The following is an 18,512-nucleotide window of genomic DNA, read 5'->3' on the forward strand; positions in this document are numbered from 1 at the left end:
CCTAACGTCGTAGGCCCACCCTGTGACGTACTGCGTTCCAAGCCTCAGGATCAGCCGTCCAATAGATGTGCTCATTGAGGGAAAGGGACATTCTGATTGGTCTACGTTGATCGCACGTTGGTTCACTGGTCCGCTGTCGATTCCGGTGTACGGTAGGTACGTGGTAGGTACTGCACAAAAACGCCTGGATAAATATATGCACCTTAGGCACAGGGGCAGAGACATGGCGAGCAGATGAAGCTGTTGTAGGGGAGGGCGGTCTGCACCACACACACACGACATTAGCTGCTGGCGGGTGATAAGGGTTACAGATCCCATACACTGTGCCCACCAGGTATTGCCCCCATGCTACCTTTAGCTCACCCGGGCACACTGAGGCTTTCAGTAAACTTTTCAAAGGAAAATTCTCATTCTCCTGAAGGGGTGTGTTCACACTACGGATTTTTGGCATCGGTTTCAGTGCTGAAAACTGCTCTGAATCTGCTCTTAAACTGCCTCCCTCTCATTGTTTTCAAATGCCGCAGTTCTTGCAGCTGTGGATTTTTCAAGTGCGGTTTTCTAGACAGCGCCAAGAATGTACATGTCCATTATTAGCATTGCTACCGCGTGGACGTGTCCGAAAGTCGTGGCAGGAGCCTGAGCTCCATTTAATGGAGCAAAACTGAGAGTGGTGGACCGCAGCATTCAAAATGAAAAACCATGGCAGAAATTGCAGTGGGATACATGGCGGATTTTGACGCAATCCAAATCCATTGTGTGAACATGTTTTTATTAATAGAAGCCCAGCAGTAGGACAGGCAACCCTCAATAGCAGGGATCAGCAGCCTCCGACACGCCAGATGTTCTCAAACTACAACTCCCAGAATCCTCGTTTCACTTCTGTGGGACTTACAAGAACAGCCGAGTAAGTTTGCATGCTGGGAGTTGTAGTTTCACAGCAGCTGGAGTGCCGAAGGTTGCTGATCCCTGCTCTATAGCCTTCACCTGCTGGTATATGCCAGTCTAGAGAGGAACTAACCAGCACTGTAGTCGTTGGCACTACCCCTCCTGGAAGTGTGGGCTCTCCATTGTCACTGTGTGTTACACAGAGCTGGATTGGAGTCTTTCACTTCCAGCTTGGTCGGGGGTATGTGCCCCCCTCTACCAGTCATGCTGCCAGCCTCTCCTGGTTGGTTTGTCAGTGCTTGAGATTATTGTGTTGATGAATGTCCTCTTCTGTCTTTCCCCAGTAACCAAGAAGCTCCAGAACTGGTGGGTGCTGAGAAGATCTGCTGATCCAGGTTCTCCCAGTAAAGGTCCGGTCATCTCTTCCTTTATGTTCTTCATCTTTTCATTTAGATCTATACCTTGTCACCATTTGTGAGGAGGCTGACCCATTGATATATTCCCATTCCCTAATGCTGGGTTTCCACGTTCAGGTTTTTTTAAGCCTAAGCCAGGAGTGGATTCATTAGGAGGAGACTCCGCTACATGTCCTGTGTTTATAATCAGTTTCTGGCTGTGGCTTCAAAAACTGCATCTAAAAACCTGAATGTGGAAACCCAGCCTTCATAGATCATTTATCTAACAAGGTTCCTCAACTCAATGAGTGAGAATGTTTGATGACTCAGAAAACCTTCAAAAAAGGAGGACACATCACACCTAGGGCATGACAACACTACGCTAATAAAGACCTGTACGGAGAAAGAACGCCAAAAATGTCACTTTATAATTGAATCTTCTATACACAAGCATATAGAAAAGGACAGTGTCCATGAGATGCACCACAATTATTAAGGGGTGCATTTCCGCAGGCCTGTGCACCAAATTTTGAAATCTACACCAGCTATGAGCTACCCGCTATGTTTCTGCACCCAAACCACAATTTCTAACAGTGGTTTTTGGTGCGGTTTTGCCACACATCTCACCCTTCATTAGAAAAGGGTGAAATCTGCTGCTAAAACCACAAACACAGGCTACTTTCATACTCGCGTTTGGTGCGGATCCGTCTTGTATCTGCACAGACGGATCCGCACCGATAATGCAAACGCTTGTATCCGGTCATAACTGATCCGTTTGCATTATTCATTATAAAAAAAGCCTAAGTCAAAACTGATCCATCTTAACTTACATTGAAAGTCAATGGGGGACGGATCCGTTTTCAATTGCACCATATTGTGTCAGTGAAAAACGGATCCGTCCCCATTGACTTACATTGTAACTCAGGACGGATCCGTTTGGCTCCACATAGTCAGATGGTCACTAAAACGCTGCAAGCTGCGTTTTAGTGACTGTCTAAAAACGCAACGGAGACCAAACGCAGCCAAACTGATCCTTATCCATTCAGAATGCATTGGGGCTAAACTGATCCGTTTTGGGCCGCTTGTGAGAGCCCTGAAACGGATCTCGCAAGCGGACCCAGAAACGCCAGTGTGAAAGTAGCCTTAATATGCTGTGAATTTCACCTAGGAATTCTGTGCTTGAATGTAACTACCTACAAGAGGTATTGAGTTAGAGTTCATGTTGAAGTAGTAATAGGGTCGTCCACCTTATGGCGTTTTGCCATGTGCCTCCTCTGGGAGTGGTCTTTCTGATGACTCAGGCTTGGTCCATTACCCGCTGGTTTGGTTGTCTATTACATGCTCATTAAAGGCCATTTATATATAATTGATGGCCTGTTCTTCAGATATCCCCTCACTATTCAGTTGGTGTGGGTCCTACTCAACACCGTCGGTGATCAACTGTCTGTATCAGCTGCGGTGGCGTGTCTGCTTCATTGTATATGCTGGTATTTACTGCGCAATTCTGTACTGTTAGTAGTGGCTTATTACAGCTTTTGCAATTGAGGTCTAGAAACCTGGAGGGAGGGCATCATAGCAAAATGAAAGTAAGAAACCACGCAAGACCTTGAAGATTGCCACTTTTACCTCTGGGACCGATTCAAAGCTATTTGGATGAATAAAGACGTAGATGGACATGTAACTACCATAGCAAGAGCTCATTATTAGTCCTGCTCTATGAGAAATCGTTACGTGTATTTGTAAATAATGGCATTTTCTCTTATACATTATTTTATGTATCTCATATATGTTTCTTTTATTTAGAAAATGAATGAATGGGCGCCTATAGCAAAGAACTATCATCCACTTAAAGCTGGAAGTATTGATGGCACAGATGAAGACCCTCATGATCGCGCCGTTCTGCGGGCGATGTTGGCCCGCTATGTTCCCAATAAAGGGGTGGTTGGGGATCCCCAGTTGACTTTGTTTGTGGCACGTTTAAGCCAACAAACCACTGAAGAAAAACTAAAAGAGGTGTTTTCTCGCTATGGAGACATCCAGAGGATCCGGTTAGTTAGGGATTTCATAACTGGTTTTTCAAAGGGTTATGCATTCATTGAATATAAACAAGAGAATGCCATAAAGAAAGCGTATAGAGATGCAAACAAACTGGTGGTCGATCAGCAGGAAGTCTTTGTGGATTTTGAACTGGAAAGAACTCTGAAAGGATGGATCCCCCGCAGGCTAGGAGGTGGATTTGGTGGTAAAAAGGAGTCAGGCCAGCTTAGGTTTGGAGGCCGAGATAGACCATTTAGAAAACCGATTAATTTGCCATTTTTCCCAAGTAACACCCGCCTAGAAGTCCATGGAGAAAATAGACAAAGGTCCCGCTCCAGAGAAAGACCTTATGACAGAAGAGGGAAGAAGGAGTACACAAGAGACAGAGGACGAGATAGGTGGCCACAAAGGTCCGAAAGAGAACATACTACAGAGAGGCATTCCAAGGAGGAAAGGAACAGAGACAGAGATGACAAAGACAGGAGTAGAAGAGAAAGCAAAAGGGAAAGAAGCAGAGAGCGAGATCACAGAAGATGAAGATATGATATATATATATATATATATATATATATATATATATATATATATATATATATTAGGGCTGCAACGATTAATCAACGTTATCGATAATATTCGATAACTGGATTTGTTGTCAACGAATCCAGTTATCGAATAATCGGCCGATTCGTTGCTATACGGGCGGGAGCAGGCGGTCAAGCGCTATGCCTGCGGGTCCTTGAACTTTAAATCACCGCATCTTTATTACCTTACAATGAAGCTCCAGTAACAGGCAGAGCGAGTGGCGGCGTAACGTCACTCACTCACGTGATGCGCATGCTCCGCCTGCTTCATTCATAAAGTAGGTGGAGCAGGCCCGTCACGTGAGTAAGTGATGTTACGCCGCCGCCCGCTCTGCCTGTTACTGGAGCTTCATTGTAAGGTAATAAAGATGCAGTGATTTAAAGTAAGTTACTGCCGGTTAAGGAATACTGCTGTGAGCGGCGGGGCCAGGGCTGTTATGGGGAGGGGGATCTGTGGATGGCACGGTTATGGGGAGGGGGATGTGTGGATGACACTGTTATGGGAAGGGGGATGTATGGATGGCACTGTTATGGGGAGGGGGATCTTTGGATGACACTGTTATGGGGAGGTGGATCTGTGGATGACACTGCTATGGAGGAGATCTGTGGATGACACATATAGCATAAGATGCTATATAGTGTCATCCATAGATCCCCCATAGCATGGTAACAGTGCCATTCACAATTTGTTTTAATATGGCCTTTGAACATAATCTCTAAGTAAAATCATATAAACCCCTTTTATTGTCATTTTGGTGTTTTTTCCTGATTAATCGATGAAATTATCGACAACTAATCGATTATTCAAATAATTGTTAGCTGCAAATTTGCACATTATGTAAAGACTGGTTCTTGGTGATTTTAATCCGAAGCTGAATGTGGCAGCCAGGGGTCATCGTGAGCCACAGTTTCCATAACTCGATGTAGGTGTTTGACCCAGAGGTGGATCCTATGGATTACCATAAATGTCTGTGACGGGAATAAAGGTTTAAGATTTAGTATTCTAGTCTCATTATCTATCGTTATTTACTGAATGAAGACCCTGCTGGAGGTACAGCAGCACTGAATGGGATTTGCACATAGAATATTCATTTCAATAATGGGGACTTGTGATTTTGTTATTGTCTGACATTTATACAGAGGTCGCAATACCGCCTGTACAAGCGTCATAGGATCCAAATCCCCCCCCCCCCCCCCCCCCCCAAAAAAAACAAGCCCTTATATGGCAGCTTCGAATGAAAAAAAAAAAAAAAAAAAAAATTACGGCTAAATAAACCTAGCCACACAGCATCTTATTTCATACTCCTCCTCTGCCAAAAATACTTCTCATAAGTGCTAAGATGAGTATTTTTAGGACACCTGTACACGAGTGCGGGTGAACACACATGAGATCTGCACAAATCTGTTTCTGCTCCATAAACTGCAATTTCTAATAGCGTTATTTGGTGCAGATTTGAAGTGGTTTTGCCGCAGATCTCGTCCTTCATTTAAAAAAGCAGGAAATCCGCAGCTAAAACCGCAAATATAAATGACATGCTGCGGATTTGGAAATCTGCACAGCAGGTGAATTTTCACATGGAAAAAAAATCTGCAAAAATGTATATGAGATTGGTTTATTCTGATACTTTTTGCTCGTACTGTACTACGATCTGGTATTTCCGCACGGAATCTAAGCAGAAAAAAAACATGCATATTCCGCAATGTCTGCACATGGCCTTACACTTAAGGAAGTGGTAAAACCAGTTGTGGCACCTACAGAGAAACCATATCATGAAAAGATTTTTGCCTCTTCTGTGTGTAAGTTCCATTCCTAGTTTCGGCTTACGAATACTGAGGCATCATTGTAGTGCTGTACTCAAGTAAATGCTACTTCAGTAGCTTACATTGCTTTTCGCTTGCTCAAAAGAAAAAATCTGGTAGTTTAGTTCTGCTCTCATTAAGGCCCCATTCCCATGACCTTATTTTTGGAATTTTTTGGAGATTGGAGATTTATTTCAATGGGGCCGTAAAAAATTGTTTGCAGTATGCATCTGTATGTCTGTTTTGCAAATAAGATAGAACATGTCCTATTATTACAATGGGTCCATAAAAAACAAACAAAAAAAAAAAACGGATGCAACCCAAACGTCATTGGTGACATGCGCCGTTAGATAAACGAAATCAGAGTCTTGCAGGTCTGATACCTTTTTAATGGCTAACAAAGACAGAAGCAATGATTTTACATAGCGAGCTTTCAAGACAACTTAAGTCTCTTTGTCAGGCGTACTACCAGAGTTTCTGAAGAAACTGAATATATTCTATATACACTCACCTAAAGAATTATTAGGAACACATGTTCTATTTCTCATTAATGCAATTATCTAGTCAACCAATCACATGGCAGTTGCTTCAATGCATTTAGGGGTGTGGTCCTGGTCAAGACAATCTCCTGAACTCCAAACTGAATGTCAGAATGGGAAAGAAAGGTGATTTAAGCAATTTTGAACGTGGCATGGTTGTTGGTGCCAGACAGGCCGGTCTGAGTATTTCACAATCTGCTCAGTTACTGGGATTTTCACGCACAACCATTTCTAGGGTTTACAAAGAATGGTGTGAAAAGGGAAAAACATCCAGTATGCGGCAGTCCTGTGGGCGAAAATGCCTTGTGGATGCTAGAGGTCAGAGGAGAATGGGCCGACTGATTCAAGCTGATAGAAGAGCAACGTTGACTGAAATAACCACTCGTTACAACCGAGGTATGCAGCAAAGCATTTGTGAAGCCACAACACCCACAACCTTGAGGCGGATGGGCTACAACAGCAGAAGACCCCACCGGGTACCACTCATCTCCACTACAAATAGGAAAAAGAGGCTACAATTTGCACGAGCTCACCAAAATTGGACTGTTGAAGACTGGAAAAATGTTGCCTGGTCTGATGAGTCTCGATTTCTGTTGAGACATTCAAATGGTAGAGTCTGAATTTGGCGTAAACAGAATGAGAACATGTATCCATCCTCTGATGGCTACTTTCAGCAGGATAATGCACCATGTCACAAAGCTCAAATCATTTCAAATTGGTTTCTTGAACATGACAATGAGTTCACTGTACTAAAATGGCCCCCACAGTCACCAGATCTCAACCCAATAGAGCATCTTTGGGATGTGGTGGAACGGGAGCTTCGTGCCCTGGATGTGCATCCCTCAAATCTCCATCAACTGCAAGATGCTATCCTATCAATATGGGCCAACATTTCTAAAGAATGCTATCAGCACCTTGTTGAATCAATGCCACGTAGAATTAAGGCAGTTCTGAAGGCAAAAGGGGGTCCAACACCGTATTAGTATGGTGTTCCTAATAATTCTTTAGGTGAGTGTGTATATATATATATATATATATACACAGTATATACACACATACACACACAAAGGGGCGTGACATGGTGTAATAAATGGACATTTGAAAAACAACAGAATATCAAAAATCTTGAGAATGAGTCCTTAATTATCTTACAGATAAGGCCAAGTTCACTCTTCAGTTATTTGATCAGTTGTAGCCTACACAGAGATAAGGTGTAATGGAAATGTTTGCATAGGTGTGTTTTTGACCCAAACCTGGTTTTGGATCACAATAAGGGCTTGTTCGCATGACCGTGTGAAGCCCGTGCTGTGGACCGCAAATTGCGGTCGGCTAAGTACGGGCACCGGCCGTGTTGCAGCCGCATAGGGATCTCGGCCCTATTCACTTGAATGGGTATGTGATCCCTCCGTTCCGCAAAAAGATAGAGCAAGCTCTATCTTTTTGTGGTGCGGAAGCACGGAACGGAACCTCAGAAAGCACTCCGTAGTGCTTCCATAGTGTTCCGTTCCGCATCTCCAGATTTGTGGACCCATTGAAATGAATGGGTCCGCATCCGTGATGCGGAATGGGAACGGTGTATTGTGGATCCGCAATACGGGCACAGGCTTCACACGGTCGTGTGAACCAGCCCTTACTGATGGAAATAACTGATCAAATAACTGAAGTGTGAACTTGGCCTAAGCGGTGAGGTTTTATGGTCTCTAAATTGATGTTGATCTTAGAGACCTGGTGCCCTCACTATGTTTATAGCAGTTTCTTTAGATCTTGTTTTGTGCCATAAATCCCAGGGACAAATTCAGTCCAGTGTTCAACATGTCAAGCAGGGTCATAAATTAGTATTTCCAAATTCTTCTGGCTCTGAGATTTGAAATTGCCTTTTACCATTTGTGTCCTTCATGGTGTCCTATGCTACAGAAATGCTTAGCCACAGGAAATGTACCTTTTTCTCTTTAATTGTGTGGCAGTAGGACCTCATCCTGGCTTTACATTACTGTCCTGTTTCTCCAACACAGAGACCCCCAACAGGACATTTAGTGCAGAGAATCAGGTACACAACATTGGATGTAGAACACGTGCAGATTTCACCCTTTTCCATGGAAGGGCGATATCTGGGGCAAATCTGCACCAAAAAAATTAGATAAATAGTCCAGATTTATGTAGTTTTTTGTGCAGAGTCTGTGAAGGTTCTCATTTATCCAGGTCATGGAATATCTGTAAAGAATAAATCAAGGCAACTGGACGTACTGTAGATTTCTTGAAAACTTTTCACTCGTTCTTCCAACAATCTTTCTCAATTCTGAGTGACTGTACAAGAATTCTCTGGGAATAAATATGTAACTGAATCAACATCTGGTAATTATACCCAGCATGGGGTCAGAGGTCATTATACCCAGCATGGGGTCAAAGGTGTAAAGACTTCCCAGAAAAAGGTGTCAAGACAGCATTGTATGTGGGTATTTTTTGTGCAGATTTCTTGTGGATTTTCCGCGTACAGCCACCCTAAGGTTGGGGTCAGACATGACTGATTAGCTGTGAATTTGGCGTTGCGGATTTTTATGCGGCAAATCCGCAGCGTTGTACAGTACCAACAGAGTGGATGATAATTTCAGAATTCACATCCTGCGTAAAAATAACGCTGCAGAAAACCTGCGGTATTGTGGATTGTAAATCCGCAGCATTCAATAGCGGATTTCCCTCTTTCCAACAGAAAGGGTGAAATCTGGCTTTTCTGCGGCAAAAAAATGCATGTAATACATGTGGTCTTGTTGCTGGATTTTCAGTCACTTGTGAATCCTGCCTAAATCTGAGCAGGAAAATGTATTTCGTATAGTAACAGTCAGGATGTTAAGCCATTACTAGAAAAATAACAAGCCATTCACATGTTTGCTGTTAATTTCCCTTTATTTTTACTCCCACTTCAAACTTTTTTGATGGTAATATCCAAACATAAGAAATTCACTTGTGTTCCTGGAGCAGGTTACATTGCACTTTATAAGGAAAACCATCCAATGTCTATAATAAATACAACTGAAAAACTGCTAAAGCCTTTGATATATTTAGTTCTTTGTTAATACTGTAAAACCCTATGGCAAATGCAATGCTTCGTACATGTACAGAATTTATTAGGCGCGATGAACATCCTCCACCTATAAATATGACATGTTGATATTTTTATGCACTCTACTTTTCATGGTGGTCGGGTAAAATATTCCCTACTTATTCTGTTTGGGAACCGAAGGCACCAAGTGGATCACACTCTAATAAGCCCTAATAAAGACATACCACAAACTGAGAAATCTGCAGTACAGGTAACTATTCACACCTGTAACAACCATTCTGGGACCAGGCAAGGAAATATATAGAAATATGTTAGCATATGCATTTTAAAAATGCATCTGTCAGGAGGCGTATTGCCTGCTAGGGTTGGTCCTGCTGGTTAAAAGCATTTCTTTCATTAGAAGATACATTGTGCAGTTATAGAGAAAATTAACTTTTAATTCTTGTGCAAATGACACTCAGGCCCCTTTCACACGAACGATACGGATCGTCAGGGTGCGTTCAGTGACACTCGCACTATTTTGAAAGAAAGTCCGGTCAGTTTTGTCTGCGATTGCGTTCAGTGTTTTCCAAATGGGTGAAATACGTTGTGATGCGTTTTAGAAACTGAAGGTTTACAAACATCTCCTAGCAACCATCAGTGAAAAACGGATGGTTTTTCATTTCACTAAAGCCCCATTCACTTCTATGGGGCCAGGGCTGCGTGAAAAATGCAGATTATAGAACATGCTGCAATTATCACACAGCGCAGAACTGATGCGTGAAAAAAGGATTCAGTGCGGGTGCTATGCGTTCACTTCACGCGTCACACCCGCTCAGAAAACTTGCCCATGTAAAAGAGGCCTTAAGTGCACCAAGGGGCATATTACCTTCTCTGTTCCCTCCCCTTGAGTGACAGGGCCAGGCATTAGCTGCGTCCTCTCGCTCGTGCTTTAAGGCTAGGGCTACACAGCGACATATAGGGTACAGCTACACTACATGTGTCGAGACATATTTTGTAATGCTAGTCTATGGTGTCACACAAAAAGCCATCTTGGACTTGCGACTGTTGTGTCTAAGGCTACTTTCACACTCGCGTTTGGTGCGGATCCATCATGGATCTGCACAGACGGATCCGTTCAGATAATACAACCGCATGCATCCGTTTAGAACGGATCCGTTTGTATTATCTTTAACATTGGCCAAACTGATCCGTCTTCAACACCATTGAAAGTCAATCCATTTTGCATTGTGTCAGTGAAAACGCATCGTCAGGCGGACACCAAAACGTTGCGGGTTGATACTGCTGTGCTTTAATGTCTTCCCCTCGCTCAAAAAAAAAAAAAAAAGCCTAACATGCTATAATTCTGATCTAAATTCAGCCAGTTCTTTGCCATAGAGCGCAGCAGCGGACAGGAAAAGAGAAGGGAGATGACATGTGCACACTGCGCGCACCATCTCCTCATACAGCTGATCGGCACCGATCTGATATTGGTGACCTATCCTGAGGATAAGTCATCAATAGTAAAAGCCCAGACAACCTCTTTAACATAAAATTAATATAAATTGAGACTTTTTTTTAAAGCTTTTGGGATGGAATAACCCCAAAGGTGAGGCCCCAGTAGAAAAAGATTTAGAGACTGTGCTGTAAACAGCCCTCCCCTGCACATCACATTCAGGAGATATCGCTCATATGTCTTTTTGATCAAAACAGATGGAGGGGGGAAACATTCCATAACATTTCCTTATTGAATTTTTCATGTTAAAGGGGTTCTGCAGTTCTTTTAAACTGATGATCTATCCTCTGGAAAGATCATCTGATCGGTGGGGGTCTGACACCTGGGACCCCTGCCGATCAGCTGTTTGACAAGGCAGCGGCACTGGCAGTAGCGCCACGGCCTTCTCACTGTTTACCTCAGGCCCAATGACGTCACGACAAGTATCAATGGCCTGGGCGGGGCTAAGCTCCATTCAAGTGAACAGAGCTTAGCCCCGCCCAGGCCAGTGATACTAGTCGTGACGTCACTGGGCCTGTGGGAAACCGAGAGAAGGCTGTGGGGCTCCTAGAGCGCCACTGACTTCTCAAACAGCTGATTGGCAGATCAGATGCTGATGATCTATCCAGAGGATAGATCATCAGTTTAAAAGAACTGCAGAACCCTTTTAAGGAGAGCCAATCTTCAGGCTCATTGACTCAAAAAAGAACAGAGGTCGTTTCTGTCCATAAAGAGCATCTGTCAGAATGATCAACCCTATTAAACTAGGCATACAGCCTGGTAGGGTTGATCATGCTCATAGAAGGAATACTCCGATTATGACAGTACATTGCCCCGTTGATCAGAAAACTAAAGAAAACTTTGCAAAAAAGCTCACTAGAGAAACAAGGGGTTGGCCAGAGCCCTGGCAGCACCAGATTCTTCCTCCCCCTTCCCTGGATTGATAGGGACAGACTTGTGGCTTAGCCCAATCTTCCCATGCCTGCACCATGTGTCCAAGTCTTGGCGCTTGTGCAAGTGCCTGTCATCTCACTCCTGCGCTGTTGCACCCAGTCTTGGTGCTGCTTGAGGAGCAGCAGAAGATCCACTGTATTTCTTACATAGTACTGGATAACCCATTAAAACTAAGCATTATCTCATTCAGATATAGCATTTGGCTCTTGTAGACCTGCATTTAGCCACGTCTATTGCCTCCAGTGAAAATTTGCCTTTCTGTACATCTGTATATTAGAGTATGTTGACAGCTGACATATAGTAAAAGACCCTTTGACACAACTGTGACATGAGGCAACAAACTAACAGAAGGTGGCCACTTCTTTCCATGTGCTGCAATATTTGGTATGGCTAATCTTCTTGTCCAGAAACTGGACAATACACAAATATTAGACATAAAAAAGCATAATGTAGATATCTAATTTGATGTAGATCTTTCATCTATCATGTTCAGTGGTTGTGTCCAAGCAGATCTACACTCACCTAAAGAATTATTAGGAACACCTGTTCTATTTCTCATTAATGCAATTATCTAGTCAACCAATCACATGGCAGTTGCTTCAATGCATTTAGGGGGGTGGTCCTGGTCAAGACAATCTCCTGAACTCCAAACTGAATGTCAGAATGGGAAAGAAAGGTGATTTAAGCAATTTTGAGCGTGGCATGGTTGTTTGTGAAATACTCAGACCGGCCCGTCTGGCACCATCTGCTCAGTTACTGGGATTTTCACGCACAACCATTTCTAGGGTTTACAAAGAATGGTGTGAAAAGGGAAAAACATCCAGTATGCGGCAGTCCTGTGGGCAAAAATGCCTTGTGGATGCTAGAGGTCAGAGGAGAATGGGCCGACTGATTCAAGCTGATAGAAGAGCAACGTTGACTGAAATAACCACTCGTTACAACCGAGGTATGCAGCAAAGCATATGTGAAGCCCCAACACGCACAACCTTGAGGCGTATGGGCTACAACAGCAGAAGACCCCACCGGGTACCACTCATCTCCACTACAAATAGGAAAAAGAGGCTACAATTTGCACGAGCTCACCAAAATTGGACTGTTGAAGACTGGAAAAATGTTGCCTGGTCTGATGAGTCTCGATTTCTGTTGAGACATTCAAATGGAAGAGTCCGAATTTGGCGTAAACAGAATGAGAACATGTATCCATCCTCTGATGGCTACTTCCAGCAGGATAATGCACCATGTCACAAAGCTCGAATCATTTCAAATTGGTTTCTTGAACATGACAATGAGTTCACTGTACTAAAATGGCCCCCACAGTCACCAGATCTCAACCCAATAGAGCATCTTTGGGATGTGGTGGAACGGGAGCTTCGTGCCCTGGATGTGCATCCCTCAAATCTCCATCAACTGCAAGATGCTATCCTATCAACATGGGCCAACATTTCTAAAGAATGCTATCAGCACCTTGTTGAATCAATGCCACGTAGAATTAAGGCAGTTCTGAAGGCAAAAGGGTGTCCAACACCGTATTAGTATGGTGTTCCTAATAATTCTTTAGGTGAGTGTATTAACCTCAGTGGAGATTTAGTAAACTAAGGCCTCTTGCACACGAACGTGTGCGCCCCGTGGCTGTGCTGCGCCTGCAAATTGCGGGCCGCAATGCACGAACACCCACCGTAGGGCAGCCACAGCGGATCGTGGACCCATTCACTTTAATGGGTCCGCGATCCGGCCGTTCCGCAAAAAGTTTGGACATGTTCTATCTTTTTGCGGAATGAAAGTACAAGACGAAACCCCACGGAAGCACCCCGTAGTGCTTCCGTAGGGTTCCGTTCCGTGCTTCCATTCCGCATCTCCGGATTTGCGGACCCATTGAAGTGAATGGGTCCGCATCCGTGATGCACACGGAACGGTGAGCGTGTATTACGGATCTGCAAATGCGGTCCGCAATACGGCCACGGAGCGCAAACGTTTGTGTGAAAGAAACCTAAATGTACCAGAATTCTGAGGTGTCCAAGCAGATCTATTAACGTCAGTGGAGATTTACTAAACTAAATGTGCCAGATTCTGAGGTTTTTAAGCTGCAGGAGACATGTTGTAGAGCAGGAAGAGCTGAGCAGATTGATGTATAGTTGTGTGGGAAAAGATTCAGTAAAACATGTATATATTTTATTTAAGTTTCTGCTCATTCTGGGCTTTGACGTCAAGAAGGCGGTCCTGTCAGCGATTGGCAGCCTTCCCTCTATGGCTGTATATACACAGATAGTTGTCAATCACAGATAGGACCGCCTACTTAACTTCAAAGATCAGAATGAGCATGGATATAAATGAATGAAATACAGAGTATAATTAAATATTTTCCCACAAACCTATATATCAGTCTGCTTAGTTCCTCCTGCTTCATAACATGCTGCTGGCAGCTAATGCTGCATTCACAAAGTGATAGGTTCCCTTTAAGTGCAATATTATAAAGTAAGCCAATAAATAGCTGATGTAACATTAAAAGTGTCTAAAGATGCGCCAAATTTGTCATACAGCATGAGTCAGTGGGATAAATTGGGTGCATTTTCAGACTGCCTAGACTGTCTCGTGTAGGGATTAGCAGGATTAGAAAATCTACCTCACAGTTTTCACAGTTTGGGAATTCCTCTCAAGGCTATTTAATTTAGTACATAGACTCTGGAAGTAGCAAAAAGCAGAAATGTCTTATAAAAGAGGTCGCAAATAGCAAAACACTAAATCTACAGGCAAATACGCTCCAGTGCAAAAGGTGGCCTATTGCAAGTATTCTACATAATTGTGGACCGAAGAAGGTAGCGAGAACATAATATATATATATATATATATATATAGACAAATGTAGAGATTGCTGCAGCTCTCACCTCACACTAAGCAGAGCACGGATGTACAGACCTGGACTTAGTCTGGAGCAAAATGAAAAAAGAAAACGAATTCCAGCTCTTCACAATAAAAGGCTTCTTTATTCCACTTCTTTAAAAACAGACATCAAATGCAGAGTAATATGCTGTGACGCGTTTCGGGCTGTTATATCTTAGCCCTTCATCAAGGTCTTGATGAAGGGCTAAGATATAACAGCCCGAAACGCGTCACAGCATATTACTCTGCATTTGATGTCTGTTTTTAAAGAAGTGGAATAAAGAAGCCTTTTATTGTGAAGAGCTGGAATTCGTTTTCTTTTTTCATATATATATATATTATTTTTTTTACTCATTATAACCAAAGGAGATTTGTTCCAGTTTTCATAAATCTCAATTTATAGACCACATGTAAAGAGAATTAAAAGGCATTCTCCTTCCTTGAAGTTTTCACATCCTTGCAAAATTGTAGAGCAAATCAGTGGTCCATGCAGAGCGGTTCGCTCATTGGCAGCAAGCAATTCATTACAACTCAGTGTAGACATACCAGTCCAGAATGTATGTCATACTCATGGCAACATGAAGCGAGTTTGTACTGCAGGCAGGAGGACGACAACCTTCATCCAAAAGTAGAGTCTGAACAGTTAAAAAATGTTTTTTTAAAAACACTTGTGCTTGTAGTTTCCAATGAATGCTTTAGTACTAGTGGTAGTGCACCCCCCACCCCCCATTAGTTAGTAAAAAATCTGTCCTTTACCTCTTTATTAGGTCTATTGCACGTCACTCGCTGTAGCACTGTGGGGGACGATTAGTATCTGCATGTAGGTAATCTGGATTAATATATTTTTAAACAGGCTTAGATATAATTCTAAGCCTGAAAAACGTTTAAAGGCCCCACAAGGGAACCCTTCCGATGGCGTTGGCTCTGGTGTATCCTCATTTCCAGCAGCATATTATAAAGTACCCCTATTACCTACAGTGATGGCGGTCACATCACTTCAGCAAGACATAAAGCAAAGGCGCGGTATCTTTATCGGTTCATATAGATCTCGTGACATCAAGGTGGCATAAAACCAAACTATTCCTAAAAATGGAGGTGACACCAGGCACTGTGTTCTTCAATGCTGATGGGAAAGCTATGCCAGCTGTTGGGAGGTCCCCCTGGTAAACCTACAATGCAGAATAGAACCAATCCTTACTACTTCAGATGGCCTTTGTTCGGGGTTACAGTGCACAGACCTCCTGGTATGTTACCTCTGGTAACCTAGTAAATCTGCATGGCTTGTTAAGTACGGTTATGGCACGTAAGGCAGAACAAACATCAGCCGCCTTATGTGCACACAATGTCCCCTGTCCCATCACATATGCTGTAAAGCTTCTTGTCCCTGCTCTGTGTATCCGTCGTCTCTGTTGTAATCTGCCCACACACCAAAAGATTCCTGAAAGGGGACGTTTTTCTGCGTCATGGGCATCCGCTTCTTATCCCTTGAGAAAAAGCTAAACCTAGGGAAAGAAAATGAACACAATTACCTATGTGGATAAGCACAATACATAGAGAGGAAATTATCATTCAATGTGCACCAGAAAAAGTCGCCCTTTGTTTTGTGATGCATGCGCAAAAAAGTTTTAACTTTTTGCATTTTTTTTTTGGTACCACTCTCAACACTTTGAAAAGTGCATGGAAAGTGGCGGTGGTTAGCCATGTTAATTAGGGGAGCTCCAGATTTATCACTGCGACCATTTAAAAAAGTGCCATCTTACTCCAGGAGAACTGTGAAGTACAAAAAGTAGAGTAACATCTCCAGACAAATGCACACAACACAAGACACGTACACTGGCCATGTGCATTCCGCATTTTACGGAACGGAGCGTCCAGGCTGTTATAGAACAGTCCCATCCTTGACAGTAATGCAGATAAGAATAGAACATGTTCTATATTTTTGTGGATGCCACGGAACAGACATGCGCACTGTGCGCTGTCCGCATCTTTTGCAGCCCCATTGAAGTGAATGAGTCCGCATCCGACTTGCAAAAAATGCAGATCGGATGCAGACAAAAAATACGTTCATGTGCATGAGCCCTTATAATTAAAAATGCCCCAACTTTATTAAACACCGCATGTCATTGGATAAATTTGGCGCAAATTACATCAATGCAAACACAAAGCAAAAAGGGGTGATAACTTCCCCCATAGGTAGTTAACAAGCAGATCTGTTGTAAAAAAAAATGTGACAGAAAGAAAATCAGTTCAGTTCTTTTGAATGTTTTAGCAAAGACATGGATTTCTGATTTCTACAAGGGCAATGTACAGTAGAGGTGTTGGACAGCGGGTCTAATGATCTGAAGTTACCGCATTATAGGAAGAATGGAGCCCTGTAGGAGTCACACATGAGCCCAAAAGTACTTGAAGAGTGACACAATTTTCAGCATTTCGCACCACTACGGTAACTGTGAAGCAAAGGCTACAACATGTTGCTTTAGTTCAAGAGGTGTATCAAAAATACTGCATTAACATTTTAGAAGTTACAGACATTTTTTATATAGTCCCTACATTCTCACAGGCTCAAGAATAACAAATTAAGGGGATGGAAGGTCTGAAGCTGATTACAAGTGTTCATTTTGCATCTGGTAGCTACTAAAAGGGTTGTCCCACCGCACCACCTAGTGTTCAAAGTGTATAGGACTGTGCACATCCATCTACTGCACAGTGCTGCTGGACACACATGCTCAGTTACTCTCCCCACAGCGAGGTCTCTATCTGTCAAACATGGTGAAGGCGATATTCTGGCATGTGCATGTTATGGCTACCAGATGAAATGGGTCACTGGTGTTTATTGAGGATGTAGCTACAGAATCAGATGGATGCTGACTCCAAAATCAGCAATCATGCCAGACAAGAGTCATATAGAAATATATAAAACTTTATTAAAGGGGTTGTCTTACTTCAGAAAATGGTATCAGGTAGACAAAGTATCCAACCCTTATAATAACTCCCCCCCCCCCAAATGCCCAGGCCCCTCATATAGATTACACTTACCCCTGCTGATGAATTGCATTGCATGGTCACCGCTGCATCTCCCCGCCACGCTGATCAAAACATCCCGCGACGGGGGGACGGGGGGGGGGGGACGGGCAGCCAATAGCAATCTGCTACGGGGACGAGCCTACCTAGCATCGCGTGTGCCGGGGAGCTGGGTAAGTATAATCTATATGAGGTTCCCGGGTATTGGAGGGGGCTGTCATCATTGCAGAGGTTTGATAACCCCTTCACCTTTCACCGTTCCTGACATTATAATATAAGTACCTGGCCGTGTAGGGCAATATTAGAAGATGTCATGGCTGTAGTTTTTTTCAGCTTAGCTGCTCTGTTGCCCTGTATGCTTATAGTCAGGATCGGTACAGGAAGGAGGAGATGCCAGCTTTTCTCAGGGGGCATCTCATTCTCCCTGATTGTGGGGCGGTCCAGTCACATGGGAGCACGTCACAGCCAGGGAGAAGGTTAGCTTTTTTTCTCCCTGGCTGTGAGGCTCTCCGCTGTGACTGGACCGCCCCACAATCAGGGAGAATGAGACGCCCCCTGAGAAAAGCTGGCATCTCCTCCTACCTGTACCGATGCTGACTATTAGCATACAAGGCGCAAAACCAGAACCAGCACAGTGGGGGAACAGAGCAGCCGATGTTAAAAAAAAGATTACAGCCATGACATCTAATAATGCTCTACGGTGGCCGGTACTTATATTGTTATGTCAGAACCGGTGAAAGGTCCTTGCTTATTGTGGAGTCAACATCCATCCGTAGCCACATCCTCAAACACCAGTGACCCATTTTATCTGGTATATATAAAGAAAACAAAGACAAAAACATACAGCGCCTCATGTGCGATATAGTCTTAGTGTATGTGCAGATATATGTG

General features: G+C 43.4%; 2 protein-coding genes across 6 annotated transcripts in view; one reads left to right on the forward strand and one right to left on the reverse strand.

Annotated features, from left to right (window-relative positions):
• Positions 1-65: 65 nt before the first annotated feature.
• SNRNP35 (small nuclear ribonucleoprotein U11/U12 subunit 35) lies at positions 66-3,879 on the forward strand. 4 transcript variants are annotated; one of them, XM_040420229.1, is made up of 3 exons: positions 66-152; positions 1,230-1,295; positions 3,084-3,879. In XM_040420229.1, the coding sequence occupies exon 3, from the start codon at positions 3,087-3,089 to the stop codon at positions 3,852-3,854; it is 768 nt and encodes a 255-aa protein (XP_040276163.1). In that variant the 5' UTR covers positions 66-152; positions 1,230-1,295; positions 3,084-3,086; the 3' UTR covers positions 3,855-3,879. The 4 variants fall into 4 exon arrangements, with proteins under 4 accessions (XP_040276163.1, XP_040276161.1, XP_040276160.1 ...); XM_040420227.1 differs by having other exon boundaries at positions 100-163; XM_040420226.1 differs by having other exon boundaries at positions 106-156.
• An 11,640-nt stretch (positions 3,880-15,519) lies between these two features.
• The window catches only part of RILPL1 (Rab interacting lysosomal protein like 1), an 85,973-nt gene continuing 82,980 nt past the window's right edge, over positions 15,520-18,512 (reverse strand). Inside the window, exon 7 of one of the 2 annotated variants that reach the window (XM_040416206.1) lies at positions 15,520-16,102. In XM_040416206.1, the coding sequence (XP_040272140.1) occupies positions 15,958-16,102 (145 nt within the window). In that variant the 3' untranslated portion in view covers positions 15,520-15,957. The remainder of the gene's footprint in view (positions 16,103-18,512) is intronic. The other variant, XM_040416207.1, reaches the window with a different exon arrangement.

The sequence above is a fragment of the Bufo bufo genome, chromosome 2, assembly GCF_905171765.1.
Source record: "Bufo bufo chromosome 2, aBufBuf1.1, whole genome shotgun sequence".
NCBI lineage: Eukaryota > Metazoa > Chordata > Amphibia > Anura > Bufonidae > Bufo > Bufo bufo.

Excerpts from the sequence above, each read along its gene's own strand:
- SNRNP35 (XM_040420229.1), top strand. The coding sequence starts at position 3,087 with ATGAATGAATGGGCGCCTATAGCAAAGAACTATCATCCACTTAAAGCT.